Source organism: Microcebus murinus, chromosome 2, assembly GCF_040939455.1.
Source record: "Microcebus murinus isolate Inina chromosome 2, M.murinus_Inina_mat1.0, whole genome shotgun sequence".
Classification (NCBI taxonomy): domain Eukaryota; kingdom Metazoa; phylum Chordata; class Mammalia; order Primates; family Cheirogaleidae; genus Microcebus; species Microcebus murinus.
The window spans coordinates 41,794,915-41,822,891 of NC_134105.1; the positions used below are offsets into that span (position 1 = coordinate 41,794,915).

The 27,977-nt window shown below is 51.5% G+C and overlaps 3 protein-coding genes and 2 non-coding genes across 7 annotated transcripts in view; 4 read left to right on the top strand and 1 right to left on the bottom strand.

Moving 5' to 3' along the window:
• Positions 1–1,456, top strand: part of ACOT11 (acyl-CoA thioesterase 11) — a 45,762-nt gene extending 44,306 nt beyond the window's left edge. The window contains exon 16 of the mRNA XM_075998574.1: positions 278–1,456. Coding sequence (XP_075854689.1) covers positions 278–433 — 156 coding nt within the window. The 3' untranslated portion in view covers positions 434–1,456. The remainder of the gene's footprint in view (positions 1–277) is intronic.
• FAM151A (family with sequence similarity 151 member A) lies at positions 499–16,226 on the bottom strand. Its single transcript, XM_012749656.2, has 8 exons — positions 16,027–16,226; positions 13,854–13,997; positions 7,360–7,512; positions 5,536–5,695; positions 3,470–3,694; positions 2,568–2,707; positions 1,737–1,880; positions 499–1,269 (listed from the first exon to the last, which is right to left on the bottom strand). The coding sequence occupies exons 1-8, from the start codon at positions 16,142–16,144 to the stop codon at positions 596–598; spliced, it is 1,758 nt and encodes a 585-aa protein (XP_012605110.2). The 5' UTR covers positions 16,145–16,226; the 3' UTR covers positions 499–595.
• LOC142869875 (small Cajal body-specific RNA 14) lies at positions 8,356–8,470 on the top strand. Its single transcript, XR_012918424.1, has one exon.
• A 6,989-nt stretch (positions 16,227–23,215) lies between the features above and the next one.
• On the top strand, positions 23,216–23,277 carry LOC142869799 (U7 small nuclear RNA). Its single transcript, XR_012918354.1, has one exon. It is a non-coding gene; the product is annotated as a U7 small nuclear RNA (small nuclear RNA).
• A 320-nt stretch (positions 23,278–23,597) lies between these two features.
• Positions 23,598–27,977, top strand: part of MROH7 (maestro heat like repeat family member 7) — a 69,017-nt gene continuing 64,637 nt past the window's right edge. For 2 of the 3 annotated variants that reach the window (XM_075998577.1, XM_075998575.1), the window contains exons 1-2: positions 23,598–23,687; positions 24,561–24,802. The gene's annotated coding sequence lies outside the window, so the exon portion shown is untranslated. The remainder of the gene's footprint in view (positions 23,688–24,560; positions 24,803–27,977) is intronic. The other variant, XM_075998576.1, reaches the window with a different exon arrangement.

Consider the following 27,977-nt stretch of genomic DNA (forward strand, 5'->3'; position numbering starts at 1 on the left):
CTTCAAACAGGGTTTGGTGCTGGGCTCTGGACACCCAGTCCTGCCCTGGGCCTCCCAGCCCGTGGGGCACGCGGTGTGGGGGGACAGGGAAGCGGGGGAATCTGCTGGAGGCGGTTTGCGTGTGATCGCGCAGTCTCCCAAGACCCCAGGGAGCTGGCTGTTTGCTGCCCGCCCAGAAGGCAAGCAGGGCGGACCCGCACCTGTCCCGTGCCCACCTGCTCTGTCCCCCCAGCCCCTCCCCGGCACAGCCTCGCTGAGCCTGGCCTCCGCCCTGCAGGTGTCCTACTACAACCAGGCCACCCCAGGCTTTCTCAACTACGTGACCACCAACGTGGCGGGCCTCTCCTCCGAGTTCTACACCACCTTCAAGGCGTGCGAGCAGTTCCTCCTGGACAACCGGAACGATCTGGCCCCCAGCCTCCAGACCCTCTAGGTGCCCGCAGTGGCCACAGCACCCCCACCCCCACTCTATGCTGCCCCCAAGGACGCACCTGCAGCTCGTGGAGGAAGGCAGAGGCATTTATTCTTCCCTGCCCCCCCACCCCCCGTGGGAAGCCTTCACCCAGAGGCCCATGGGCCCACCACCACTGGGTGCTCAGTTCCTGCCAGCATCTGCCAGCAAGTCCTCGCGGTAGCCCTGGGGCAGCCTGTAGTAGACTCGGGTCCTGTCCACGGCCCTGGCTGCCAGCAATGATGCCTTCACAGAGGCATAGCTGCCCCCGGCAGAGCTGTGCTCCACCGTGACGGTGGCCCGGGGCGAGGCTGCCAGCAGCCTGGCCACTGCTCCCGCTGTGCTCAGGCCCAGCGGCCTGGCCTGCAGCTGGAAGGACACAGGCTGCCAGAGCCCCCGGCACAGCTCCAGCATATCTGTAAGCAGCTGTTCCCTGTAGCCACTGCCCAGCACCTCTGCAGGCCAGCCTGGTGCCACGGTCACGTGGGGGAAGACCTCTGCCATAGCTGTAAGCAACTCTCTGCCGGCCACGTGGCCAGGGACCACAAAACTCCCATGGGAGATGGTGGCCCCAACCCACACAGGCCGAGGCAGGAAGCCATGGGCGGAGAGGCGTGCCAGCAAGGCCAGGGATGGCCGGAGGGCTGTAGGCTCTGCTATCTGCAGATGGACGCCCCAGCGTCCTGGGTGTGTGGCCAGCTGCAGCAGGCATGACTCCAGCGTCAGGACAGGGCCACCTGGGGCATGGACGATGGGCACGGAGTCCTCGGCTACAGTTCCCTGGAGGCCGATGTTCAGCAGGACCATGCCTTCTCTGTCTGGAAGAGGCACAGAGACAGCAGTGTATAGGGTTTGGGTGTGAACGTCCCTTGTTAAAGGGGCAGTGGGGGCATCTGGGGACAGCCAAGGACAGGAGCTGGTACCTCACCTCTCTGGAATCTGTCCACCTGGTTCTAGGCTCCAGGTGGAAGGGTGGCTTTATAAATGTGCCTGGTGCATGAGAAACTTCTAGTTCGACTCTTGGCCTTCACCTGTGCCTCAGCCCTGGGCCCTGTGCCCTCCTTGTCTGCAGCAAAACGTGGCTGAGGACTGACGGGTACCGGCCTGAAGGCCAAGAGGCCTCTGGACACCACTGTTCCCTCCCTTCCTCTCCTGGGCCTACCTTGTATCCAGGGTGGCGTGAAAAGACCCCCTGTTACCATGGTAACAGAGACCCAGGTATCTACCCCAAGCAAATGACACCCATGAAGTGTGGCTGGGGACACAGGGCTAAACCAGGCCGTACCTGGGAGGGTCACTGCTGCTGTTCTTCCCCTGCCCTGGACGTCAGGGACCAGCCACTCCACGTCCAGACCGTCACCCCCGGGCAGCTGGAGAAGAGGGATCAGGCTGCCCCCAGTGTAGTACGTTCGCTTCCGAGTGGTATTCGCTGTGGGGACCCAAATTGCCAAGATGAGGGGGCTGCCATCCATGGAGCTCCCACTGTAGGCCACAGCTCTACAGGTCCTCTCTAAGCCTCACAACACCCTTTTGTAGACAAGCGACCTGTCCGAGTTCCTACAACCAGTGACGGAGTTGCCGGGAGCCGCGTGAGTCTGGCTCCAAGCTGGTGTCCTCCCCCCTCGCCGAGTCATGCGGGGTCTGTTGGAGCCTCCTTGAGGTGGCGTCACTGCAGGCTCTCCTAGGGTCAGGGTCAAGGAACGAGAGGCTCGGGCAGTGGCCTCTGGACCGCTGACTGGCAGGTCCACGGAGGGGCTGCTCTGACACGTTCCCGTGACCCGCAGAGGAGCCGTGCCCCAAGGGAAGCACATGGGGCTAGGATTTACTGGCTCCAGTCTGACCTGTACCATGTTAAATATATAAATTCCTTAATGCTCTGCGCCTCAGTCTCCCTGTGTGTAAAACGGAATCCCTGCCTCATGGGTATGTGAAGCTTAGAGAGCACCGCATACCGGGGCCTGGCACACAGTGTGGACTCAGGATGCATCCTTGCTCCCTGGCCACCCTGGACTTTCCCCTTCCGATGTCCCTTGCCCCCAGCCCTGCTCCAGTGCCCGCCCAGTGCTGCCCTGTGCAGAGTCCAGCCCACGCCACCCTCCCCGGCTTCTCCCCCTACAGGCCAGCTGCTTGAACTGCGACAGCACGGGCTCGAAGAGGTCATAGTAGACTTGGTGGGCGGCGCTGTTGTCCCGGACGTAGAGCAGATCGTCCACTGACATGGGGTCCGAGGCGCCCTGCCACAGTGTCAGGCTGTACCTGGGGCCCAGAGAGCAGGCTCAGTGCCCGTCTGGGCCCGGCAAGACCCCCTGCCCCACTCCTGTGCTCAGAGCTGGACACCACTTGGGCCCAGGGCAGAGCATCTTTCGTCCCGCCTTCCAGCCACCCCTCCGGAGCACTACCTCTCCCCGAGGGCAGAGAGGGTCCAGGAAGGATGACTGACACAGAGGCCCGGGAGGAGTGAGGGGGTGGCCTGGCCTGCCTCCTCACTCAGAGGGTTTATGTCTGAGTCCTGTCTTAGGAAAGGAACAAGGATAGAAGGGGGAGGGCAAGGGGGGGGTCAGGCATGAAGTGGGGAAGCGGGTGCCTTGGGACTGCCATGAGGAGCAGTTGAGGAAGGCAGGGTGTGGCTACTGGGAGCTGATTACGGAGCAGGGTCTCTCGATCCCTGCAGGGCTATCCTGGGGTGGGGGTTGCAGGCACAATCTGTGCAGCCCTGGGGCACAGCTAGCTCCTGTGGGAGGAAGATGTGGGGAGACAAATTGTCTCAGTATACTTTCCAAGGGGCAGTGGGTTACCCACCAATAGCAGGGCTCTCTGAGGAGGTAGTGAGCAGCCTGTCACCAGAGGTATACAAGCAGAAGGCAGGGACAATGTAGAGGGTAGGAGCACCAGTCGAGGGTTGGACCAGATGATCTTTAAGACCCTTCCGCCATAGCATTTGGGGGCATCAGTGCCACTCCAGGGTGGCAATGGGTTTGGATCGAGCAGGGCCTGTGGCAGGAGCCTGGGGGTCTTCACCTCTCAGACTGGCCCAGCAGCCAGCTGAAGTGGGGCCAGGCGGCCCGCGCCATGACAGCCCGCACGGGGAAGGTGACCCTCTGCGGCAGTGCCCCCACCAGCTCCTGCATCTTCTCCACCATGCCTCGGGTGTACGTCCTGTTCGGGAACTGGGGTATGTAGAGGGTGGTCCAGCCTGGAGACAGGGTGGCCTCAGGGTACTTCTCCTGGACCAGGGCCAGGAACCTGTGGGGAATCAGAGATGCTGGTCTCGCAGGGCGGCAAGGACCCTTCTCCTCCCGGTCCTCACCGCAGAGCTAGGAAGTGGCAGGGCCTGTTGAATCTGTGACAGTGGGGTAAGAGCAGAGTCCTAAAGACAGAGTGGCTTGTTCAAGATCCCACAAGTAGGGCATGGACTCTGGAGTCACGGAGGTCCAGGTTCAGCCCCTGACTCTGACCTTGGGCAGTTCACCTGGCCCGGCCCGAGACCTCTTTGATTCTCAAAGGCGGCACCCCTTCCATTGGGGCAGGCCTTCTTACACTTCCCCATGTGCACAAAGGGGACAGACTCAGAGCCCTGGCCTGGGTGGGGTGGGGGTGGGGGTGGGGGTGGAAATCAGCCTCTGCCAGCTATGAGAGTCCCTGAAGTTTCAGATTTTCTTTTCAAATTTTATTTGAGTTTTGCCCTGATATAAATTTTAATAGGCAAATAATGTCCCCCTTGCCTAAAAAAAGTATTGAGTACGATCAGCACTCTCAGAAGACAAGCAATATTTATCTCGAGCCATTGACTACATTTTTAAAACTGCTGCTTTGCAAATGTACCCCACCTTGAGAAGCACAGTACATTTTGGGTGGCCGGGTTGTTGACTGGCTGGAAGAGCAGACGGATGGAGGGAGAGACGGAAGGGAAAGAGCCTGGCGCACAGACTCAGACAATCTGGGTTTGAATCTTTGCTCTGCCACTTCCTAGAGGCAGGCAGGTTGTAACTTCTACAAGGTAGTTCTTGTATTAATAAAATGAAAATAATAGTACCTACTTCTTTCTCATTGTTAAATGAGTTAAATGCTGTTCTGCAAGTAAAGTGCCTAAGACAGTACCTGGGACACATAATAAACATTCAACAAATGGAGCTTCAATTATTGTCAGATATATCATCTGCAAAATGGGGAGAAGAAAATCCTAACCCCTCCAAGCACAGCTGCATTTTTAAAATTAAAAAAGAAGGCCGGGCATGGTGGCTCATGCCTATGATCCTAGCACTCTGGGAGGCCAAGGCAGAAGGATTGCTTGAGGTCAGGGGTTTGAGGCCAGCCAGGGTGAGAACCCGTCTCTACAAAAACCAGAAAAGTTAGCCAGGCTTGGTGACACACACCTGTAGTCCCAGCTACTCAGGAGGCTGAAGCAGAAGGATCGCTTGAGCCCAGGAGTTTGAGGTTGTGGTGAGCTATGATGATGCCACTGCACTCTAGCCTGCGTGACAGAGTGAGACTCTCTCTCTTAAAATAAAAAAAAAAAAAAAAAAAAAAAATCCTAACCTGGCAGTGCTATGTAAGGAGCAAATCAGAAACATTCTCTCCTTGTATGCGGACTTTCTTTGTAAACTGTAGAGCACCGTGCAACTAGTGCATGTGAGGGCTGTCCGTGGCAGTGCTGGAATTTCAGGAGGGCTGAGGAGGGAGTCAGTGTTTTGGACTTTGCTAGCAGGCCAGTCCTGGGGCTACAGAGAGGCCTTGACCCTGTCTGCCCTCTCAGAAGTGTGGCAGGATGGCAAACCTGTAAACGGACAGCGACAGCCCAAAGAAATCAGGACTGCAGTAGAAGGAAGCCGGGGGCAAGGGGCCCAGGGGCAGTCCTTCAGCAGCCTGGGATGTCAGAGAAACGCTGGAGGCAGCGACTGGGCAGAGGTTTGTCGGAAGAGGGGAAAAGGCATTTGAGACAGAGGGAACAGTATGTGCAAAGGCTCAGAGGTGAGCCTGTGTGGTGTGACTAGAGGCAAACTCAAAGGACCCTAAGGCGCCCTTCCCGTGCAAGAGGTTGATGAAAGAGGGCTGGACGCAGCTGGGGCAGAGAGGCCAACACTCACTGCGTGGCATCGACCTCGATTGAGATGGGCACGTTGGGGCCCTGCAGGATGTCAGCATTGATCCACACGGGCCTCCGGACCCTGCCGGCCTCTGTCAGCTGCCGCAGGAGGTCCAGGGAGGGGCCCACGGCCTTGATGCTCTTGAAGTCCAGTTTGATTCCTGTGGGGAAGGGGGCAAGGGACCGGGGAAGACGTGACTCCCTGGGCAGGGAGAGCAGGTAGTGGGGGTGGGGGTGGGGTCAGGGGAAGGTGGGAAGACAGGGTGGGTGTGAGGACGGGCTCTCAAATAGGCAGAGCGAACCCAGAGAAGGGCCCGAGGGACGCGGCACAGGCCGGCTAAGGGCTTGGCCCTGGGGCTGGGGCATGGGGGAGTCAAGCATCTGATGACAAGGGGCTGAGGTCCTGGACAGGGCAGGGAGCGTGCTAAGCCACCAGAGCCTGTAGGGAGGCCATTCGGGCCGGGCACGGTGGCTCACGCCTGTAATCCTAGCACTCTGGGAGGCTGAGCTCAGGAGTTTGAGGTTGAGCTCAGGAGTTGGAGATGGAGACCAGCTCGAGCAAGAGCAAGACTCAGTCTTCACTAAAAATAGAAAGAAATTACTTGGACAGCTAAAAATATATAGAAAAAATTAGCCGGGCATGGTGGCACATGCCTGTAGTCCCAGCTACTCAGGAGGCTGAGGCAGGAGGATCGCTTGAGCCCAGGAGATTGAGGTTGCTGTGAGCTAGGCTGACGCCACGGCACTCTAGCCTGGGCAACAGAGTGAGACTCTGTCTCTAAATAAACAAACAAACAAACAAACAAGGCCATTTGGCCTCCAGAAGGGGCGTTCTGGCAGCGGAGGGAGGGCGATCTCTGCAGAGGAGGACCTGGTGTGGACGAAGACCCATCCTCTTCAGGGCAGCGAGATGAGGCTGGGAAGTTGCGTCCTGCGACAATGGGGAGCCGTGGAGGGTCAAAACAGAGGTGTGGGGTGACAAATGGACATCTTGGAAAGCTCACTCAGGTGCATGTGTGGCAGTGGTAGTCAAAGGCAGACCCAGGGGCTGAGTTTGGGGCAGGTGGCCAGCGAGGAAGGAGGTCCAGGAGAGAGGTGGTGTGAGTGGGGCCACATGGGGGTGGGGTAGGGGTTAGAAGTGGCAGATGCAGCAGCTGAACGGATGTGCGGTTGAGGGGCAGGAAGGTGTTAGGATGCTGCCGGGTTCTGACTAATTGGCAAAGGGATGCGTGGGAGAGGGTTGGGGTTTAACTTTGAACATGTTGTATCCAGTTTTGTGCATCCAAGAGGGAACACTGGAGCATGTTTGGTTCTTTGCAGTTTACTGTGCACTTTCATGTCTGCTGTCTCCCCCGTGTATCCAGAGAGAACACCTGGGCATGTACTTACGCACCCCCGTCTCACCTGTGTGTCCAGGAGAGACCACCCGGACATGTACTGTGCAGCACCATCTCACCTGTGTGTCCAGGTGGGCTCACCCTGGATGTGCACTTGCATATCTCCCATCTCACCTGTGTGTCCAGGTGGGCTCACCCTGGATGTGCACTTGCATATCTCCCATCTCACCTGTGTGTCCAGGTGGGCTCACCCTGGATGTGCACTTACATAATTCCCATGTCACCCATGTGTGCAGGAGAGAACGCCTGCATGGGCACTGACCCACCCCGCATCTCACTTCATCCCTACTGAGTCCAGGCGTCTGTGACACTGTGACGGAAAACCCAAGGCAACAAGCACCTCGTGTGGGGACCTGCTTCCCAGGGAGGGATCCCCGCACATGCTGCCTGGGGGACAGAAGGCTGAGGGGTCCCAGAGGGGCCCGTACCTTTCTGGGAAGAGGACAGCACGGTGTCCAGCCACTGCTGCAGCGTGTTGTCGCTGTAGATGGCCGGGGGGTGTGCCATGATGGGGACGCCTGTCTCGTTGGCAGTGTCGAGCCCTTCCACAGTGACGTCAGCCTCCAAGACCATGACATTGCCTGCGTGAGAGGCAGAACTCAATAAGATACTTGCAAAAAGAATTTTTTTTCCTCATCATAAAAGGATCATACATTTATTATAGAACATTTGGGAAATACAGAAAAGCAGGAAAAGAGGAAAATATTCATCCACATGTCCATCGTAGTTCACATTTTGATGTATTTTCTTCCATTTTTGTCTATGCACAGGTTTTACACAGTTGGGAATCCACTGCATTTATAATTTTTTATGTTTTTCAACATTATGACACATTTTCACAATCTTTTATATATCTCATTAAAACAAACAAGCTCCAAAAGCCCTGGCTGAGGGTGCTCCCTGCATGTAACTGACCTTCCCCTATTCCTGAGACATTTTGGTAATTTCTAATTTTTTTTCTATTAATAAGTAATGGTGGGCTGGGCATGATGGCTCATGCCTTTAATCTTAGCACTTTGGGAGGTGGAGGCAGGAGGATTGCTTGAGGCCAGGAGTTTGAGACCAGCCTGAGCAACATAGCAAGACCTTGTCCCTACAAAAATTAAACAATTAGCCTGGTGTGGTGGTGTGTACCTGTGGTCTCAGCTACTCTGAAGGCTGAGGTGGGAGTGCTTGAGCCCAGGAGTTAGAGGCTACAGTGAGCTGTGATGACACCACGGCACTCTACCTGGGGGACAGAGTGAGATATGGTCTCAAAAAAAAAAGGTGCATATTTTATTCTTATTTTCTGATTATTTCTGACCCCTCCTCGTGGCTTATGGAATTTGAATCAGGAAAACACAACATGGGGATTTTTAAAGTCCATGTTATCAAATCATCTTCCAGAAAAGTTGATCTGATCCATGTTCCCACCTGAAGCACACAAGATTGCCCATCTCTACAGTGCACCCATAGACAGTCACACACGTCTAAATACCGTGTTCCTCCCGACACGGTCAGTATAGTTATCAGCTTTTCTGTGTGATGGTGCCATACAAATTTTTGAAAAAAAAAGAAAAAAAAAAAAAGAAAAATATTGCCCATCTCACTGCATCCTTACCAGCACTGAGTATTGGTGTTTTTATCTTTCAGCTTACGCAGTTAACTCAATCAGGTGGATGTCGCCTGATTCCTGCCTTCAAGAGTTCAGTCTCAAAGGGACCCCAGACTTTTCTAATGGGAAGCAGACTCAGGAAGACCATGCAAGGGGCACTGGAATTTGGGGAGTGTGGTGGCGGGAGGGAGGGTTCACTCTCAGCTCATGCGTCATCACAGACAGTTGGTGTCAGCAGGGGGCCTTTTCTCCTGGTTTCCCAGCCTCCTACCTGTTCTGTCCTCCAGCATTGCTTCCCTCCAAGTCTGTGCTCCACGCGGCCACCGGAGCAAGTGTCCTAAACACACACCTGATCATGTCACTTCCCGTTCAACACATTGCTACACTAGAAATTTTTTTCCCTGGGGCCACGGTGTTTTGTTAAAACAAAACAATCCTTCCTAATTTGTTACTTTTTATTGTTTTCTGTGCGTGAGTTATATGCAACAAAATCCACATTTTTAGAACTAAATTAATTGTAACAATAAGAACATCAACAAGTAAAAGTTTCACAAACCAACTGCAGGGTTTTGCTTCACGAGGCCCCAGGGTCAAAACTAGCATGAGTTAAATACAACTCACATGGCAGTCAATGTGTTAAAAACAAAAACCAAAAAATGAAAACCAACAAAACCCCACCAGTTTCCCTGAAAATCAGACTCAAACTCCTTGCCACAGTCTTTGCGGTCTGCGCAATCAGGTCCTGCCAAATTTTCTCATCTTGTCTCGTGTCCCTCTCTCCCTCATTCTCTAGGGTCCAGCCACCCAGCTTCTCCAAATTTATCGTGCACACAGATCCCCCAGGAGCTGTTAAAACACAGGTTCTGATCTGGGCTGGGGCCTGAGATTCTGCGTTTTCAACCTGCTCCCCAGGGATGCCTGTGCTGCTGGTCTGTGAACCACACTTTGAGCAGTAAGGCTTCAATTTGTCTTGTCCTCGCATCTCTAGGCTCGTAAATGTGACTGTTGCCTGGCAACACTCTTCCCTGAACGGCTTTACTATGGCATCTCCTGCTCATCCTTTAGTGCTGGCTTAAAATATTGCTGTGTTCCGGGCATGGCAGCTCACGCCTGTAATCCTAGCACTCTGGGAGGCTGAGGTGGGAGGATCGCTTGAAGTCAGGAGTTCGAGACCAGCCTGAGCAAGAGTGAGACCCGCCCCCCTCTGCTAAAACTAGAAAAAAAAATTAGCTGGGCATGGTGCCCACACCTGTAGCCCCAACTACTCAGGAGGCTGAGGCAGGAGGATGGCTTGAACCCAGGAGTTTGCGGTTGCAGTGAGCTAGGCTGATGTCATGGCACTCTAGCCCAGGCCACAGAGCGAGACTCTGTGTCAAAAAAAAAAGTTACTTTTGGCCAGGCATGGAGGCACACGCCTGTAATCCCAGCTACTTGGGAGTCTGAGGCAGGAGGATCGCTTGAGTCTAGGAGTTTCAGGTTACACTGAGCTATGATCAGGCCACTGCATTCCAGCCTGGGCAACAGAGAAAAACCCTGTTCTTAAAAAAATAAAAATAGAAATAACGTATCACTTTCTCAAGGAGGCACCCACCCCAGGCTGGGGTAGGTCTACCTCTTTGCATCACTGAAAGCTACTCTTTTCCTTTGTGGGCCCAGCCCTGTGTCAGCCTTCCTCAGTGCAAACTCCATGAGAACAGAGTCCAGGTCTGAACCGACTGTCGCTTGAATTCCCGGTGCCTAGATGGCACCAATCCTATCTGAGGTGCTTCAAAAATGGTTATTGAATGGGGAAGGACCAGGTGAATTAATGATAGAAACGTCAAGATCAACCAGCCCAGGCCCCAAAGGGTTAAAGAGCACTCCCAACATAGGTTGCTCAAAAATCTAGGTGTCCCCGTTTCCAGGAGGGGAAGGAAGGACAGGCTGTTCCCAGCACTGAGCTTTTCTGTCATCCCATTCATCCTCGTGTTATATGTCATGCTTTGGGAGGTTGGGGCTCGCTGTCTTCCTGGCCCAAGAATGCACAGCATGGACGTAAAAGCATGTTGTGAAGGGCTGTATGGATATAATCTGCATTTTTTATGACTTGAATGCAAAGTCCTTCCTTTTTTAGTTTTTTTTTTATATGAAGAGGAAAGTGAAGATGGGGGTTCAGTTTCCTTTTTTTTTTTTTTTAGACAGTCTCATTGTCACCCTGGGTAGAGTGTAGAGTGCAGTGGCATCACTGTAGCTCACTGCAGCCTCAAACTCCTGGGCTCAAGTGATCCTCCCACCTCGGCCTCCCAGAGTGCTAGGATTACAGGTGTGAGCCACCGCACCTGGCTTCAAAGTCCTTTCTTATCTTAACTTTTAGTTGCTTGGGAATGTAGTGAGAGGTGGCCAAAGGGTTTAGGGCTTAGCGAGGCCCAGAGAATGCAGGCCCATGAGGGGGCACCTGGGCAGATGAGAGAGTCGTTGAAGAGAATGGTTGCCGGTGGTTCCTTCTGCACCTCAGTGGGGCCAGCTCTGCTCTGGGGAAAGCAGGGGTGCATAAGGAGGGGCCAGGGGCAATCCAGGCTGAGTCCCGAGGCCACTCCAGGGCTTCTGTCTTGCTTGATTTGCTCTAGGTGCCCTTAAGACACTGCGAGCTCTTTCAATAGAGTCATGTCGTACTCTTGTTCTTTTTTTCCTGATGCCAGGCCTTGCTATATAACCCAGGCTGTTCTCAAACTCCCGGCCTAAAGTAATCCTCCCACCTCTGCCTTCCTTTCATGAGTAGCCAGAATTACAAGCATGTGCCACCATGCCTGCCTGCCACGCTCATTTCCAAACCCTCCTCCTGGGTGGGGCGTGGTGGCTCACGCCTGCAGTCCCAGCTACTCCGGGGACTGAGGCAGGTACCGTAGATCACTTGAGCCCAGGAGTTTGAGGTTGCTGTGAGCCAGGCTGAGGCTATGGCACTCTAGCCCAGGTGACAGAGTGAGACTGTGTCTCAAAAACAAAACAAAACAAAAAAGCCCCTCTTGCTGTGCTTGGCTCAGGGAATGGATTAAAGACTTGTAGGAACTGCCTTCTGGACCTCACCTGCCTCCCTGCGATTGCTGCCTGAACGCAGCCCCTTGGGTCTTCCAGAGGCTGAATCTGGGGGCTGACTTGCTTGGGGTGGAGGAGTGAAGGAACAAGAGATGAGGAAAGGACCAGATTCCTGTGGCCACAGAAGGAGCCTGGTCCTCAGGGAGCCACAGGCAGTAGGGAAGGGGACATGCAGTCACTGAGGCCTCCACCCACCCTCCCTGTGCCAGGAGCTGTCTACACTTGCAGGAGAGCATGGTGGATGAGTGTGAAAATCCTAATCCACACTGCAGGCACCTAGTCCCAGCCCTAACGCTTCCAAGCTGTGTGACCTTGGGGAGGTTGTCTTCTCTGTCTTCGTTTCCTCATGTACAAGAATTAAGTAAAATATCCCTGGTTAGGCATTACTAAGTGTTAATTATTATTTACATGCAGTAGCTCGTTTAACTAGGGTAAGGGACCATCTGGTATATTTCTGTTGTCTCAGCATAATTGTTAATAATGACCTCTTTCACAATTAAAAGTTCCCTAGTTTGGATAATGTGGTCACTCTACCAGCCCTTATTTTGTGGAGGGGAAAACTGAGCTGCAGACAGGCGAAGTCACTTGTCTCAGTTACGAAGCTGGTAATTAGCCAAGGCAAAACTTGAACCCAGTTCTGTCTGCCTCCTAGGCCTGCGCTCTGGCCCCTGCTCGCCATGTGGATGTCCTGTCACTCTACCACTGACTCGCCTTCAGGGTCCCACCTCAGCTGTGGCACCACCTTCCTCTCAGTGGCCTAGCCATGTGACCTGGCAGGACGGTCAAGGAGGAACCTGGGCCTGTAGTCCGCCCTGGACCCCTGGAGCTAAGCTGGGGGTGCCTCAATGCCCCTGTTGTTGGGCACTGCCCAGGTGGGGCCCGAGTGCTCCTCTTGGCCAAGGTCCTGGCTAGGCAGGTCTTCAGTGGCTCCTCTGCTGCCCCAAGGCAGACGGGTGATGAACCTGGGGGTGGCAGGGCCTCTTTGTCTTCTCTCAGGCTTATCTTCCCGGATAAGAGCCTGCCCTCCCTGGCCGGGTTCCCTCATCAGGGGAGAGGACTCTCTGTCCTCCTTATCACCAAGGCCCAGCAATCTGCCTCCCAATCAAGGGAGATCCCGGAAGCTGCAGTAAGCTGGCTCCACCCAGCCTGCGATGGCCTCTCCTCTGCTGACCACCCCGCCTGCCTCCTCTGGGAAGCCCTCCCTGACCACCCATTCATTCCTTCAGCTAATCCTTCCCAGGCATGCACTTGGACCCTGCAGGAACAGGAGCAGGGCCTCTGGCACCCAGGCCTTGCTCCCCTCCACACCTACTGTGCACCCTTAGACAAGACCCTCTCCCACTCGGGACTCCAGTTTCCTCATCAGAAACAGAGTTTGCATGAGCAAGGGTTCTCATTGCTCAGGCAAAGTGTGGTCCTGGGGCCAGAAGCATCATTGAACTTACTAGAAGTACGAATTCTTGGGGCCTGCCTGAGAACAACTGGATCAGACACTCCGGAGGTGAGGCCAGCACCCCATATGAAAAATGCTGAAAAATGCTCAAGTTTGAGGACCACCCCCTTCAACTTTTATAGCTACTGCTTTGGAGCTTACCAGCACGTTCATGAGTATTATCGCGCTTCCCCACAGTCCTGCAGAGAAGGTGTTGCTCTGCTGCCCGGGGCCAAGCACAATGGCCCAGAGCATGGACTCGGGGCTTAACCACTTTCAGACAAGGTAACTTTGGGTAAGTCACCTAACTTTTCTAAGCCTGTTTTTCTTCTGTAAAATGGTACCCCCGAAAGAGGTTGCGTGGCCGCCCCAGGAGAACCCACGCGTAAGGTGCCTGCGCCCCACGCAGTGAGCCTCGGCTGACCGGTTGCCACGAACACTTTGCATTTGAGGTTCAGAGGAGTTGCACAATCTGCCCAGCTGTTCACAGCTTGGTTTTAGTACTGCTAGGGCTCAGATTCAGATCTTCTGGCTTCTTTAGGCTTTGAGGGCAAGGGCCTCCTTAGCAGGGGGAGTTGGCCCCTGACAGGTGGAGAGAGGGCAGGACAGCCATGACTTTGGGGTCTGACATCTGGTTCAAATCCCAGTGCTTATCAGCTGGACTTAACCCCTCTGAGCCACCATTTACTATGTGGAGTATGACAAGACACATTAACAGCCATCGCAATGCCACAGTGACCACAGTGACTAATCCTCACCTCTGCTCTCCTCCTTCTCCTCCAGCCCCCGCCCTGGCCTGCCCCAGTCTTGGCAGCTGGACTTACTGTTCAGGGCAGCCTTCATCTCATCCTGGCTGTTGGCTGCGTGGTGCCAAGTGACCTGCAGGCCATCTTGGCGGCTGATCTGGCCCAGGCTCAGCAAGTAGTCCAGCAAGTCCGCATCAGGGCGGCAGGCATCCTGCCCACAGCCTGGATGAATACCAAGGGGGCCATTAGCATCACCCCCTGCCCCAGCCCAACCCCTGTCCACTCATCGCACGCCCTCGCTGGGCTCCCACTGTGTGGTCTAGCACGTGATCTAGCAGAGACAGTGAGACCTGGACTCCTCGGAGCTGCAAGAGAGTGAAATGCATGGGCTCCTGGCGCCCACATGGGCCCTGGTACCCCCCTGGGGCAGTCAGGAAGGCGGGGTATGGGGAAGAAACATTCAGAGAGAAGGGAACATGTAAGGGAGACCTGGAAGGATGGGTATAAATTTGATAGAAAGGAGGGAATAGGTTGTTCCAGCCAGAGAGAACAGCATAGCACAGGCTTGGCTATGGGAGGGAGTGTAGCTGCCTAAAGGAATGGCCAGTGGCCTGGTACAGACAGAGTGTAGAAAAATGGAATAATAACGCCAAGACTGGAAAAGAGGGGCCGGGTGCTGCAGCTCACGCCTGTAATCCTAGCACTCTGGGAGACCGAGGCAGGAGGATCGTTTGAGGTCAGGAATTGAAGACCAGCCTGAGTAAGAGCGAGACCCTGTCTCTACTAAAAATAGAAAAATTAGCTGGGTGTGGTGGTGAAAACCTGAGTCCCAGCTACTTGGGAGGCTGAAGCAGGAGGATCGCTTGAGCTCAGGAGTTTGAGGTTGCTGTGAGCTTTGATGACACCACTACACTCCACCCAGAGCAACAGAGTGAGACTGTTTCAAAAAAGAAAAGAAAAGAAAAAGAATAAAGAAAAGAAAGACATTCTACAATTTAAAAAAAAAGAATGGAAAAGAGGGCCGGGATCAGGTCTTAACCTTTGCACTGGGATGTCGGGTGCGACTCGACACGGTTAGCATCAGCAGCAGCTCGTATGTCGAGCCACACTCCACACATAGTTTCACCGCGGGGGGGAAGGGGGATTTTTGTCTATTTTTCCAGTATCTTTTCTTGTTTTCATTAGCATGAAAGGACAAGTAAAATGTAAATGCAGAGATGGTACACTAACTTCCAGGGGTAGATTATTATCCACTAACTTAGAGCAACATTTAGATGGAAAGCTCCATATAATCACACTTCACCCTAATAAAAAACACAAAGATTGTGTTGTTTGTTCTAACAGAAAAATCAAAGGAGGAAGAAGAGAGATTTATATTTGCGAAACATGTGAATGTAAACCAGGTCTTCATGTGGGTGAATGTTTCAAAAAACATCACACCATGAAAAATTGTAGAGATTAAAATTACTCTTTGAATGTATCAATAATTTGAAATATAAAAAAATCCAAATAAATAAGTTTGTATGAAAAGAAACTCCAGTTTTTAATTCTACTGCTGGGCTTTGTAAAATCTGGGGTATTTAAAAAATTAAATCCCGAGTAGAATAAAGGAATGGAGAAAAAAGCAAGCGAGTGCAAAGGGTTAAATGGCCTTGAACCTAGCAAAGGAGCTGGCGTGTGCTGAGCGAGTGAGGGCTGTGTCTGGGAAGATCCCCCTGGCTGCGGGCGAGTGTGGGCTGGCGAGAGCAGGCTGGTGGCAGAGGACTGCGTGGAGGGTCCAGGAGACCCCGAGGCCTCACATGGCAGGGCAGAGATGGGCACAGGCGGTGGGAAGGAAGGACGCTCAAGGCTCAGGACTGAGGAGCACAGGCGGGAGGCAGAGGCAGGTGTGGGCTGCTCCCAGGTCCCCATGTGAGTGGGGGAGCCCATCAGAGAGGGGGTGCAGGGATCAGCAGGTGTGGGGGTACGGACGTGCTCAGCCCTGTCTGCTAAGCTTGAGGTGCCCATGTGACTCCCAAGAAGCAACGTTCATCAAGGGCATGGGAGGGATGTCTGGGCTGAGGCCACGATTTGATGGTCCTCAGGCAGCTGGTGAAGGGAAAGAAAGTTAATGGGGCCTTCCGATGGACGGAGTCATGGTAGGGTTGGGAGCAGAGGAGGCAGACAGCTGTGGATGGGGACAGAGCCTCGGTGGGGAGAAGGAATGAGTGACAGGGAAACCAGCTAGGAAGGCGGGAGGGGCGGCGCGTACCTGGCCATTGCAGGATGAGGCTCAGGACCATCCCGAGGATGAACACCAGAACCACAGTGGCAATGCCAGCGACTGCCCACTTGGCCTGTCTGCCTGAGCACGGCTGCCGGTAGGCCATGGTGGTCCTGCGGCGGGGCTGCGGTGAGAGGCCGGACCCCCCAGCAGCACCTAATCCTCCCCCAGGTCTGGCCAGCTCTGCAGCCCTGGGATGTCCCAGTGCGGAGATAACCTCTGAAGCCCCTCCTCCCTCCACACCCTCCTCCTCTTCCTTTCACCCTCCCAGGATCTTAACAGGCCAAGCAGAAAATCCTGCCACCACCAAAATGACCTTTGAGCACAGTAGGAAGCAGCGGAGGATGATGGGCTGAGCCCCCACCCCTCCCTGTCCGCCCCTGCCCAGGAGTCAGGAGACCGCAGATCAAGCCCAGCTCGTCTCACTTTCCTGGGGACCTGGAGCAAGTGTCTGCCCCTCTCTGGGCCCCATTTTCCCATGTGTAAAAGGAAGCAGCTAGACTAGGTGGCCTTCAATGCTCTTTCCTCTTCTAACTCTAGGCTTTCTGCCCTGCCCTCATGGAACCCCCCATATCTGGCTGGGATCAGTGACAAGGCCAGATTAGGTTTATCTCAGGGACAAGAATTTTCCTTCCATCCTAGATTGTGGCTGATAGATTATCTACCTGGGATTGGAACTGATAGGACTGGGAGGCTGGCCTGGGTTACTGCAGGCCACTCCTGGGACAGCAAGTCCATGGGGAATGGGGCTGAGTCACCACCTCACACAGAAGGAGTTCTGGGGGCTCCAGTATGGGGAGCAAGTTAGAAACTGCCCCTGTTCTGAGAACCCTGGAGTTCGAGTCCAAGAATCATCTGTATGTGCAGCTTATAGAGGTTCATAGGGAAATCCGGCTGGGTGCTTGGCAACTGACTCGATGATGTGTGTGTGTGAAACAGTGTCGAGAACGATGCCCAGGTGGGCAGATGTTGGAAATGGAGGGCTGGAGGGGCAGGTCGGGAGGCCGTGGGGGTTGTGGGTCCTCCCTGAGCTGCCACCCAGGAGGGAGCTGGATGTAGAGGCCTTGGGCTCAGGGGGAGATCCGGGCAGAAGACAAGTGCGTGAGCATTGTTTCTGCCAAGGCAGGACGCAAGGGATGGAGGCAAACTTCTGGGGACCACTCGTAAGAGGGTCAAGTGGAGGAAGAGGAGCCAGTAGAGGAGAGGGAACAGAACCCAGAGTGGTAGGGGCGGCAGTGGACAGGCCACTCAAGAAGAAAGGAGTGGTCAGCGTGCCTGGAGCCGGAGCCGGGTGTAGACAGCAAGGGCGCTGGGATTTGCAGAGGAGAGCGATGTTGGTGGGGACGGTGTCTGCAGAGTGGGTGGGGTGGGTGGGAGGGCAGGACCAAAGGGGTTCCGAGCAGAGACTGTTTGAGGCGGTGGGCAGGAGGGAGAGGCAGTGGGGCAGGAGAGGATGGCAGTGGGGAGGACCCAGGACACACGGGGTGCAGTCCTGCAGGATATCGGGAAGGGTGGGCATGGTGAGTGGGGAGTTCAGGGGTGCTGGAGGTAGGTGATGTGGGGAGGGCACGTGAGTGGGAGGTTTGAGAACAGGGAGTTTCTGTGGGTGGGCCGGGGCATGTGGCAGGCTTACCGGGGTCCAAGGAGACCCCATCCCACACGCCCTTTCCCCATTGCACAGCCGGAAAAGTGAGGCTGTGATGGCGCCCCTGCCTCCCAGCCGAGGCAGAGCCGGCCCTGGAGCCTCAGGCTCTGGGGTCCCTGGGCCTCTGGAGAAGGGGAGCTCTCTTCTGGCTGGGCCTCAGGCTCGTCCTCCAAATCAACGCCACAAACCCTCTCCCAGCAGCTGCCCGGCAGGCCCTGGCTGGGTGTCAGGGCTGCAGGCTGCCAGGCCCTCAGCCTCTCGGGAGACAGTAGGGGGTCGCGGGCAAGCAGACGCGTTTGGTGCAGCCCCTTTTTTAGGGAGGCATAATAAGGCGTGGAAGGTGTGTTAACTGGGTATTATACCAGCCACAAAAGTTAACTGAGAAGGACCAAAGCCATGTCTCAGAGTAAGAACCGAATACGGTTTACTTTACAGTTAAAGTGTAGAGGAGCAGCGAACCACAGAACTGCGAAGTGTGTCCGTCCCTGCAATTGGCCTTCTAAGAATTAAGGGCATGACACACTGACAAATGGTTCCCGTGACCCCATGTTGCAGGCAAAGAGATCGAGGCTCAGAGAGGTTGAGACTTGTCCCAAGTCACCTCAGTGTCAGGTTCAAACTCAGGTCAGGCCGATGCCAGGCCACGCTGCCTGGTGTTATGGCATCTGCTGGTCTTTTCTTGTCCGCACCCATCTACAGTGATTTGGGATGTCACTCTGTTGCACTACAATACTTAACAGCAATGCTGGACAAATCTCTTCTCAAAAGAAAACTTCAGAACTTAGTTCTTATAGTCCACAAGGACTCTCCATGTGCAAACTGCCCTCCTTTTGGAACGTTGCTTATTTAGTGTTCATGACACATTTATCAGGGAGGCATCATTGTGCCCCTTTGGCATAAGGGAACCGGAGCCAGTTAGCCCCAGAGCAGGGGCGTGAGGGCCTCGTCTTGCTGACTCAGCAGGCCTGCATTGTTGCGCCTCCCTGGGAGGGAGGCTGGGAGGGAGGCGGCCAGCTCTAGGCACTGAGACTCGCTGCCGCTCCAGCTCGGGGACTCTGCACCTGTGTCTGGGGGGAAAGAGAGTCCCTCCGCTCTGGCTTTTAGCAGGAGGGACAGCCCTGGTTCAGACCATTCTGAGAAGTGTCTGTGACATTTCTCGTGCAATATAACTCGTGAAGGTACTGAGCACACACTCCGTGCCAGGCACTGTGCTAGGCTCTGAGGGTCCGCCCTCACTGTATTGCAGGGGAGAAGGAACGAGGGGCTGGCGGGGCTCCCGCATTTCGGATGTGGAACAGCAGTTTCAGAGCTGGTGCACATCCAAACCACGGAGGGACCTCGCAGCCTGTAAGGATGTCAGGCCCGGAGAGTGGCAGCGGGCCCGCGTAGGGGCACGCACGCAGGGTGGAGAAAGCACAGGTTAGGGCACCGAGGAGGAGCCCCAGGCTCCTGGGTGGGCCGGGGGCTTTCGGAAGAAGCACAGGGGCAGGAGCTAGGGGGGTCGTTGCAGTCAAAGGGAGCCGGTGTGTGGGAGTGGGCCCGGGTGTTTGGGGGTGTGAGCAGGGCAGTGTGGCTGGAGCACCAGGTGGGAACTGGGGAGGGTGGTGGACAGATGAGGCTGTGGTGGTGGGCAGGGCTGCGTACCCTGCTAAAGAGCTTGGCCTCAACCTGGAGCAGACGGGTGGCTTCACGTATGGGTAGGCCAGAGAGTGACGCACTGAGCTTGCACTCTGGAAGCCGGTCTTGAGAAATGGCCAGTGTGGGTCAGCTGCCTCCGGCACCCGGGCTGTCAGATTTTAGCACTGACCACCCCGCACCCACCAAAGCCACGAGACTTCCCGCACCATCCTGCTCAGAGCAGCAAACAGACCATGGAAGTGTGGGCCTCAGGTTCTGTTGCCTGGGTTACTTCGATGCATGATACCCTCCGACATGCCCCATGGCATAGTGTAGGGGAGGAGAAATAGGGGTGTTTAGGAGGCCCCAACATTTCGGATGTGGAGCAGCCGTTGTTAGAACTGGTGCTACAGGAGGTTCAGCCTTCTGGGCCCTGAGAGGCCCCACCAACTGCTACAAGGCAGTGTCCCCTCCTCCTATCATCCCCTCCTCCCCCAGAAAAGCCCGCCACAACATGGAGAAATGCAGCCCTGAATTACTTCAGTTAGGAAAACGATTGTTCCTGAATCCAGCTCATGAACATTCAGCACACAGGTGCTGGGTCCCAACGAGCCACCGTCAAGGCTGGCCTTTGTCCTGAGGAGTGTTGCCCAACCCTGGAGACCCCGAGCGTCTACTTTGATGGTTGTAGATGGCTTGTAGATGGTTGTAGATGTTTACAGGCTGTGCTGGCAAGACATAAGGCCAGGGATCCCCTTCAAAGTGGGGATTCTGGCTGGGCACAGTGGCTTACACCTGTTGTCCCAGCACTTTGGGAGGCTGAGGCCAGAGGGACACATGAGGCCTGAAGTTCAAGACTAGCTTGGAGAACATAGTGATACCCTGTCTCTATAAAAAATGAAATAATTAGCTTGGTGTGGTGGTGCGTTCCAGTAGTCCCACTACTCGGGAGGCTGGGCAGGAGGATGGCTTGAGCCCAGGAGTTAGAGGTTGTAGTGAGTTATTGATGACCCACCAACTCCAACATGGGTGACAGAGCAAGACTCTGTTTTTTTTGTTTTTTGTTTTTTGGAGACAGAGTCTTGCTTTGTTGCCCAGGCTAGAGTGCCGTGGCATTGGCCCAGCTCACATCAACCTCAAACTCCTGGGCTCAAGCAATTCTTCTGCCTCAGCCTCCCGAGTAGCTGGGACTACAGGCATGCGCCACCATGCCCAGCTAATTTTTTTTCTATATATTTTTAGTTGTCCAGCTAATTTATTTCTATTTTTCAGTAGAGACGGGGTCTCACTCTTGCCCAGGCTGGTCTGGAACTCCTGACCTCGAGCAATCCTCCCGCCTCGGCCTCCCAGAATGCTAGGATTACAGGCGTGAGCCACCATGCCTGGCCAAGACTCTGTTTTTTAAAAAAAATAAAATAAAATTTAAAAAATCCTGGAAGAAGTGGTAAAAGAAGTGGTAAAAATCCTGGAAGAAGTTGAAAAAGAAAAAAGCAAAAGAAAAAAAATACCAAAGTGGTGATTCTAATAGAATACACCTTCATAATGATGGTTCTCCAATGGCTACATACTCAGAAGAGCTAAAGAGGAATAAATCCACCTGCCTATTTTGACATTGGCACTTGGTGGGATAAAAATAAAAATTTCTAAAAACTAATTACTACAAGCTAGCCCCTATATAGGTATTTGGTCCAAATTCATACTGCTTGGGTGGTCCAAAAACTCTAAATGGCAAAGTTTATTTTAAAGTAGTTCATGTAGGTAGTGCCCCAAGGTAACCAACAAAAGAAAAACAAGTTTTCTCAAGAGGAACATAGCTTCCACCCAGACCTTAAAGAATTCTAGGGCAAAGTTTCAGGGAAAATAAGCAGCTCATCAGTCCCAGGCAACAATCCCAAAATTTATAACTAACGCAGCATGGGCGACACTAAAAGAAAGAATAAATAGCAGGATCAGACACACAAAGTCTTTAGAATTCACAATTATCACACCAGGAATATGTTTGAAGAAATAAAAAATAGCTTTAAGATATGAACAAAGAACATTAGACCACATAGAATGACCAAGCGCATTTGAGAAGGAGCTGAACAGAGCTTCTAGAAATGAAAACATAATTAAAATAAAAAAACTCATTGGAAGAATTTAACATTAGGTTAGACATAGCTGATTAGAGAATTAGATAAAATTAGAAGGGGCTGGGCGTGGTGGCTCACACCTGTAATCCTAGCACTTTGAGAGGCTGATGTGGGAGCATCCCTTGCGCTCAGGAGTTGAGACCAGCAAGGGTGAGACCCCATCTCTACTAAAAATAGAAAAACTAGCTGGACATGGTGGCATGTGCCTGTAGTCCCAGCTACTGGGGAGGCTGAGGCAGGAGGATCACTTGAGCCCAGGAGTTTGAAGTTACTGTGAGCTATAATGATGCCACTCCAGCCCTGGCAACAGAGTGAGACTCTGTCTCAAAAAAGGAAAAATAAAAAGATACGATTAAAAAATGTTATCCAGAAATTAGTACAGAGAAATACAGAGATGGAAAATATGAAAGAGAGGTTAAAAGACAAAGAGAACAGAGAGTAGGGCTAACATGTGATCTAATTAGAGTTGTAGGAGAACAGCAGAGAAAGAATGGAAAAAGGCAATATTTTCCAATATTTCCGGAAAATTTTTCAAAATTGCTGATCAACACCAATCCCAGAATTTAGAGATCACAATGAATCCCAAGTAGAAAAAAAAATCCCTACCTATATGTGGCATAGTAAAATTGCATAACATCAAAGTAAAGGATCTTAGAAGCAGCCAGAGAGAATAGATTTATTGAAGCCAGGCACAGTGGCTCACAGCTGTAATCCTAGCACTCTGGGAGGCCCAGGTGGGAGGATCCCTTGAGCTCAGGAGTTTGAGACCAGCCTGAGCAAGACCAAGACCCTGTCTCTACCAAAAATAAAAAAAATTAGCTGGACATTGTGGCATGCACCTGTAGTCCCAGTTACTTGAGAGGCTGAGGCAGGAGAATAGCTTGAGCCCAGGAGTTTGAGGTTGCTGTGAGCTATGATGATGCCACTGCCCTCCAGCCAGGGGCGACAGAGTGAGACTCCGTCTTAAAAAAGAGAAAAACAAAACAAAACAAAACAGAAAACCCCAGCCTCCTGAAGGCTTTGGAAAGAGACCAAAAGCAGGAAGAAATTAGAGAGGCACCAAGAGTTAGAAGAAGGATCAGCTACAGGGAACAAAAATATGTAAAATCTCACAAACATACTATTGAATTAAAGAAGTCTGAAAGAGAAGATGATGGGCAGGAGAGAAGAGGAGGAGGTGGGGGTGGGGCGGAAAAAGCTGTCCAAGGTGGACAGGCGGGAATTTGAGAGCTTGGTAGCTGCTAAGGTGAGGTCACTGTTAAGCATGGGGCTTGGGTCTGATGAAGCTGATTTCTGGGCACACATCTCGGAACCAATGGCCTGAGTATCGTGAGATTTACTGGTCTAAGGGAAGGGGAATACAGCTTATGGGTGGATCCATTATTATTTTGTAGTGGTGCCCAGTGAAGTTTCTCTATCTAGTCACTGATAATCTTAGTTTAGCTATTGCTCGTGGTTAATAAAAAGATCTTTAGAAAGATAGCAGCATTTCCTTATTGCAGAATCCAAGTCTCACTGTTGCGTGTCACCCGCCCTGCCCAGCTCAGCACTCCTATCCGCCCTCCAATAGCAGCTGGGTGGAATAGGGAAAAGACCAAGGACACCGGTGTCCTTGCTCAGGACCTTAGGCCAATATTTTGGCCTAAGGTCTCTCTGGGTCTCAGTTTCCCCATCACAGACCACCTGATTTCAAAGCCCTTGTTGCCCTGAGACAGAGGTGTGAGGTCACACGGCGAGGGGCTTTTATGGGGAGACTTGAGCACCAGGCAAGGAACTCAGTCTTTACTGTTACAGCTCTTTTAGGATTTATCTAGCAGGTTTTCCGGTCCTCACCGGAAGGCCCCCCAAAATAATCTAAAAAAACAAAAACAAAAAGGAACTCAGTCTTCATTTGCAGTGAGGTCCTTTCCAGGTTGCTGTGGAGGGTCTGAAGGTAGGCCCTTCCTGAAGGGACACCAGCCCTGCTTCTCCCCACTGTGTGGGCAGGAGCTGGGACCCCATTGGCCAGGGGACTTCCGGGTCATGGTGACCTCACAAAGGCTGTCACCCCGCCCTGGGCTTGGGGGCGCCTAGGTAAGCTGAGGGCTGGCTCTGGGAAAGTCCCAGGGGTGGGGGCAGCCTCCACAGGGCAATTACCACCTTGACCCCACCCCCTGGGTAAAAGTCTGCCCCTCTGGCTGTAATTCCACAGTTAGACTTCACACCTTTGGCTTAAAGCTGAATTTTCTGTTACCATGTGGATGCCTCAGGTGGAGGTAACACAATGAACTTTAAGTCAGCAGCTCAGGCTCACAGAGAAAGAATTTAAGCTCTCAGGTCCTTTGGGAGTGGTGGCCAGGAGTTAGGGTAGGGGAGAGAGGAGGGGGCTGAGGAAATATCACAGTCCTGGGGAAGAGAAGGCCAAGAACCTGGAAACCAGGCTTTGTATTTTTCTTAGGTTCCCCCAGCCTGCCAGCACCCAGGAGGAGGAAGGGCTGGGGGATGAACATTTATTTATTGAGGGCCTATCGTGGGCCAGGCACTGTGGTCATCACTTTCTGTGCATGATCCTATTTGGAGAGGGACATTTAGGGTAGTGAGGTCAGCTGTTTAGGTTCTCACAGCTGGTAGAGACAGAGCAGGTTTGGGGTTAAGATCTGTCTGACTCCAAAGCCTTGGGTTTTGGCATCATAGCTGGACATCAGTAGTGTTGTCTTGTTTTCATTGGGCTTTTTATTTAGGGTAGTGGCCTAACAGTGACAGAGGGAATAAGGAATGAGAAACAGAAAGATGTGTTTCCACTGAGTGATTTGTGCCTTGGGAACCTGTATGGTATTGTGAGGAAAACTGTGGGTTGAGAGAACCTGAGCTTGAATCCTACCTCTACCACTTGCCTGGGACTTTGCAAAAATCATTTTAGACTCCTGAATGGTCTGAGCCAAAATGCCAGCAAATGAGGATAATGATACCTATCTTGAAGTGTTGTCATTCATTCATTCATCCCTCATTCCACGAATGTTTTCTGAACCTCTCCTGTATGCCAGGCACTGTGCTATGTGCTGGAGAAATAGCAGTAACAAGATAGCTAGACTTACCAAGCTCATTTTCGAGAGTTGACGCACGCAAGTAAATAGAGTGTCCTCTGATAGAGAGTGATCACGTGAGGAGAGTGCCTCAACCACATTTGGGGATCCCAGGAAGACTTCCTAGAGGAAGGGACATCAAAGCTGATATCTGAAAGGTGACTAGATGTCAGCCAGAGGAAGCAATCAAAGTTTAGGTGAGTAGTCCTGGGAAGATTCTAGGAGGAGGAAAGAGTGTCTGCAAAGGCCCCATGGCAAGAGGAGGCCAACACGTTTGAGCCACTGGGAGACACTGAGAGTGGTACCAGGTATGGGGTGCAAGGCCAGGGAAGGGGATGGATGTAGCTGGTGAAATGTTTTAATTAATTAATTTTTATTTATAAAAATTACTTATTTTAAAACAATTTTAATCTTTTTTCTTCTTTTCCTCAGACATAAGGAAACAAATATCTTTTTAAAAATATAAGCTCCACCCACACAACACATTCTGAGAACCCACGAGAAGTCACAGAGGGGTTGAAAGAGGGGAATATCTTGGTTGGACACATTTTCCCGTCATCTGAGAATATCTTTACTTCCCCTTTATTCCTGATGGATAGTTTTGCCAAATAAAGAATATGCAGTTGACAGTTCTTTTCTTTCAGCACTTGAAAAATGTGTGCCACTTCCTTTTTGGCTCCCATGGCTTCAAATGAGAAATCTGCTGTCATTCAAATTGGTGTTCCCCTGTAGGTAATGCTCTCTAGTTGCTTTTAATTTTTTTTTCTTTTTTCAGCTAGTCTGATGGTTAGCAGAACTTATTAACATTAAGCAGAACTTATTAACATTAGTGTCACTAAAGTTGATATACAACCTCCCACTGCTAAATTTGACTGGCTAAAAAAAAGAAAGTAGATTTTTTTTCATTGTCTTTATTTTTCAGAAGTTTAATCATGATGTGTTTTGTCATGGATTTCTTCTTTACGTTTATCCCAGTAGGAGTTTGGTCAGTTTCCTGAATTTGTGTGTTTATGTCTTTCAATAAATTTGGAACGTTTTCAGCCATGAAAATGCTGAAATGCTTCAAATGCTTTTTCAGCATTCTTTCCCCATTCCTTCTGGAACTCTGATGACATGAATGTTAAATATTTTGTCATTCTCCCACAGATCCCTGGGGTTCTGTTCATTTTTTTTTCTGTCTACCTTCTCTTTAGATTAAGCAAATTTTATTGATCTGTCCATATGTTCATCTTTGTCATCTCTACTCTACTATTGAGCCCATCCAGTAAGTCTTTAAAAATTCAATTACTGGGAGGAGGGGGAAATGAGGAGTTGTTGCTCAGTGTGTATAAAGTTTCAGTTATGCAAGATGATTAAGTTCTGCAGCTCTGTACATATAGTGCCTATAGTTAACATATGGTATTGTGCACTTTAAAATACATTAAGAGGATAGATTTCATATTAAGTGTTCTTTTTTTTTTTTTTTTTTTGAGACAGAGTCTCACTTTGTTGTCCAGGCTAGAGTGAGTGCCATGGCGTCAGCCTAGCTCACAGCAACCTCAAACTCCTGGGCTCAAGCGATCCTCCTGCCTCAGCCTCCCGAGTAGCTGGGACTACAGGCATGCGCCACCATGCCCGGCTAATTTTTTTTTTTTATATATATATCAGTTGGCCAATTAATTTCTTTCTATTTATAGTAGAGACGGGGTCTCGCTCTTGCTCAGGCTGGTTTTGAACTCCTGACCTCGAGCAATCCGCCCGCCTCGGCCTCCCAAGAGCTAGGATTACAGGCGTGAGCCACAGCGCCCGGCCTTATATTAAGTGTTCTTAACACACACATACACACACACACACACACACACACACACACACACACCCCACAAAAGAACATAAGGAAATTTTTAGAAGTGATATTTTTAGTACCTTGGTTGTGGTGATGGTATCATGGGTACATGCATACATACAGACTGATCAAAATATACAATTAACATGTGAAATTTTTTATATATTAATTATACCTCAATAAAACCAAAAATTGCAGTTATATTTTAAATAACTTATATTTTAATTTCAGTGATTGCCTTTTAAAGTATCTTTAAGATTTTCTATTTTTTCATTTGTTTCAAGTGGATTTGTAATTGCTTGTTGAAGCATTTTTATGATGACTGCTTTAAAATCCTTGTCACAAATTCCAACATCTGATTCATCTCAGTGTTGATAGTAGTTGCTTGGCTTTTCTCAAGGTAAGAGTCCTAGTTTTTGATATGATGAGCAATTTTTTATTGCATTCTTGACATTTTAGATATTATATTCAGATATTCTTGATCTTACTTAAATCTTCTATTTTAGCAGGTAGTCAGCCTGTTAAAGTTTAGTGTGAATTTTCTGGTCTACTTTTGTGGACTGTAGTTCCAATGAAAATTTTCAGAGCTCTAGTCTGCTTCATTTTTCTGGCATTCCTGGGGCTCCTGTGCCTGCTAATGCTGCCTACTGGGACAGAAGAAACTTCCTTGGGACACTTGCTGTCACTGGGGGTGGCAGCAGGAGCTTTGGGGTCTGGTAAGATCTCTGTCTGATACTGGGTGGAGGGCCAGAGATGTAGGCCTCTGCTGACATTGCCACTGCAGGTGGGTTGGCCTGCTATTGCCCCAGGTATAAAGTAGAGATGGGGTTTACTTTTGGGGTCCCTCTCTGTTGGGCTTCTCATTTTTTGGTTCTTTGGCTGGAGAGAGCAAGCTTTTCTTCTTTCTGTTTTTTTTTTTTTTTTTCCCCATTGCTTCTTCTTCTTCTTTTTTTTTTTTATTTCGGCATATTATGGGGGTACAGATTTTAAGGTTTCAATAAATGCCCATTCTCCCCCTCCCCCCACAAGTCTGAGTCTCCAGTATGACCATCCCCCAGATGGTGCACATCTTACTCATTATATATGTATATACCCGCCCCCCCCCATACCCTATTACTGTAGTAGCTATGTGTCCACTTAGGTGCTGCTCAGTTAATACCAATTTGCTGGTGAGTATATGTGGTGCTTGTTTTTCCATTCTTGGGGAACTTCACTTAATAGTATGGGTTCCAGCTCTACCCAGGAAAATATAAGATATGCCATATCACCATTGTTTCTTAGAGCTGAATAGTACTCCATGGTATACATATACCACATTTTATTAATCCATTCTTGGATTGATGGGCACTTGGACTGTTTCCACAGCCTGGCTATTATGAATTGTGCTGCTATAAACATTCGAGTGCAGGTGTTTTTTTTGTAGAGTGTCATTGGATCTTTTGGGTAGATGCCCAGCAATGGGATTGCTTGATCAAATGGTAGATTCACTTGTATCGCTTTAAGAATTTCCATATTGCTTTCCACAGAGGTTGAACTAGTTTGCAGTCCCACCAGCAGAGTAGGAGTGTTCCTCTCTCTCTGCATCCACACCAGCATTTGTTGTTCGGGGTCTTTTTGATAAAGGCCATTCTCACTGGAGTTAAGTGATATCTCATTGTGGT

Coding starts and splice junctions, on each gene's coding strand:
- FAM151A (XM_012749656.2), bottom strand. CDS start 16,144: ATGGCCTACCGGCAGCCGTGCTCAGGCAGACAGGCCAAGTGGGCAGTC. Junction 7,513..13,853: donor GATGAAGGCTGCCCTGAACA/GTAAGTCCAGCT, acceptor CCTCTCACGCAG/GCAATGTCATGGTCTTGGAG. Junction 1,270..1,736: donor AGCAGCAGTGACCCTCCCAG/GTACGGCCTGGT, acceptor TGCCTCTTCCAG/ACAGAGAAGGCATGGTCCTG.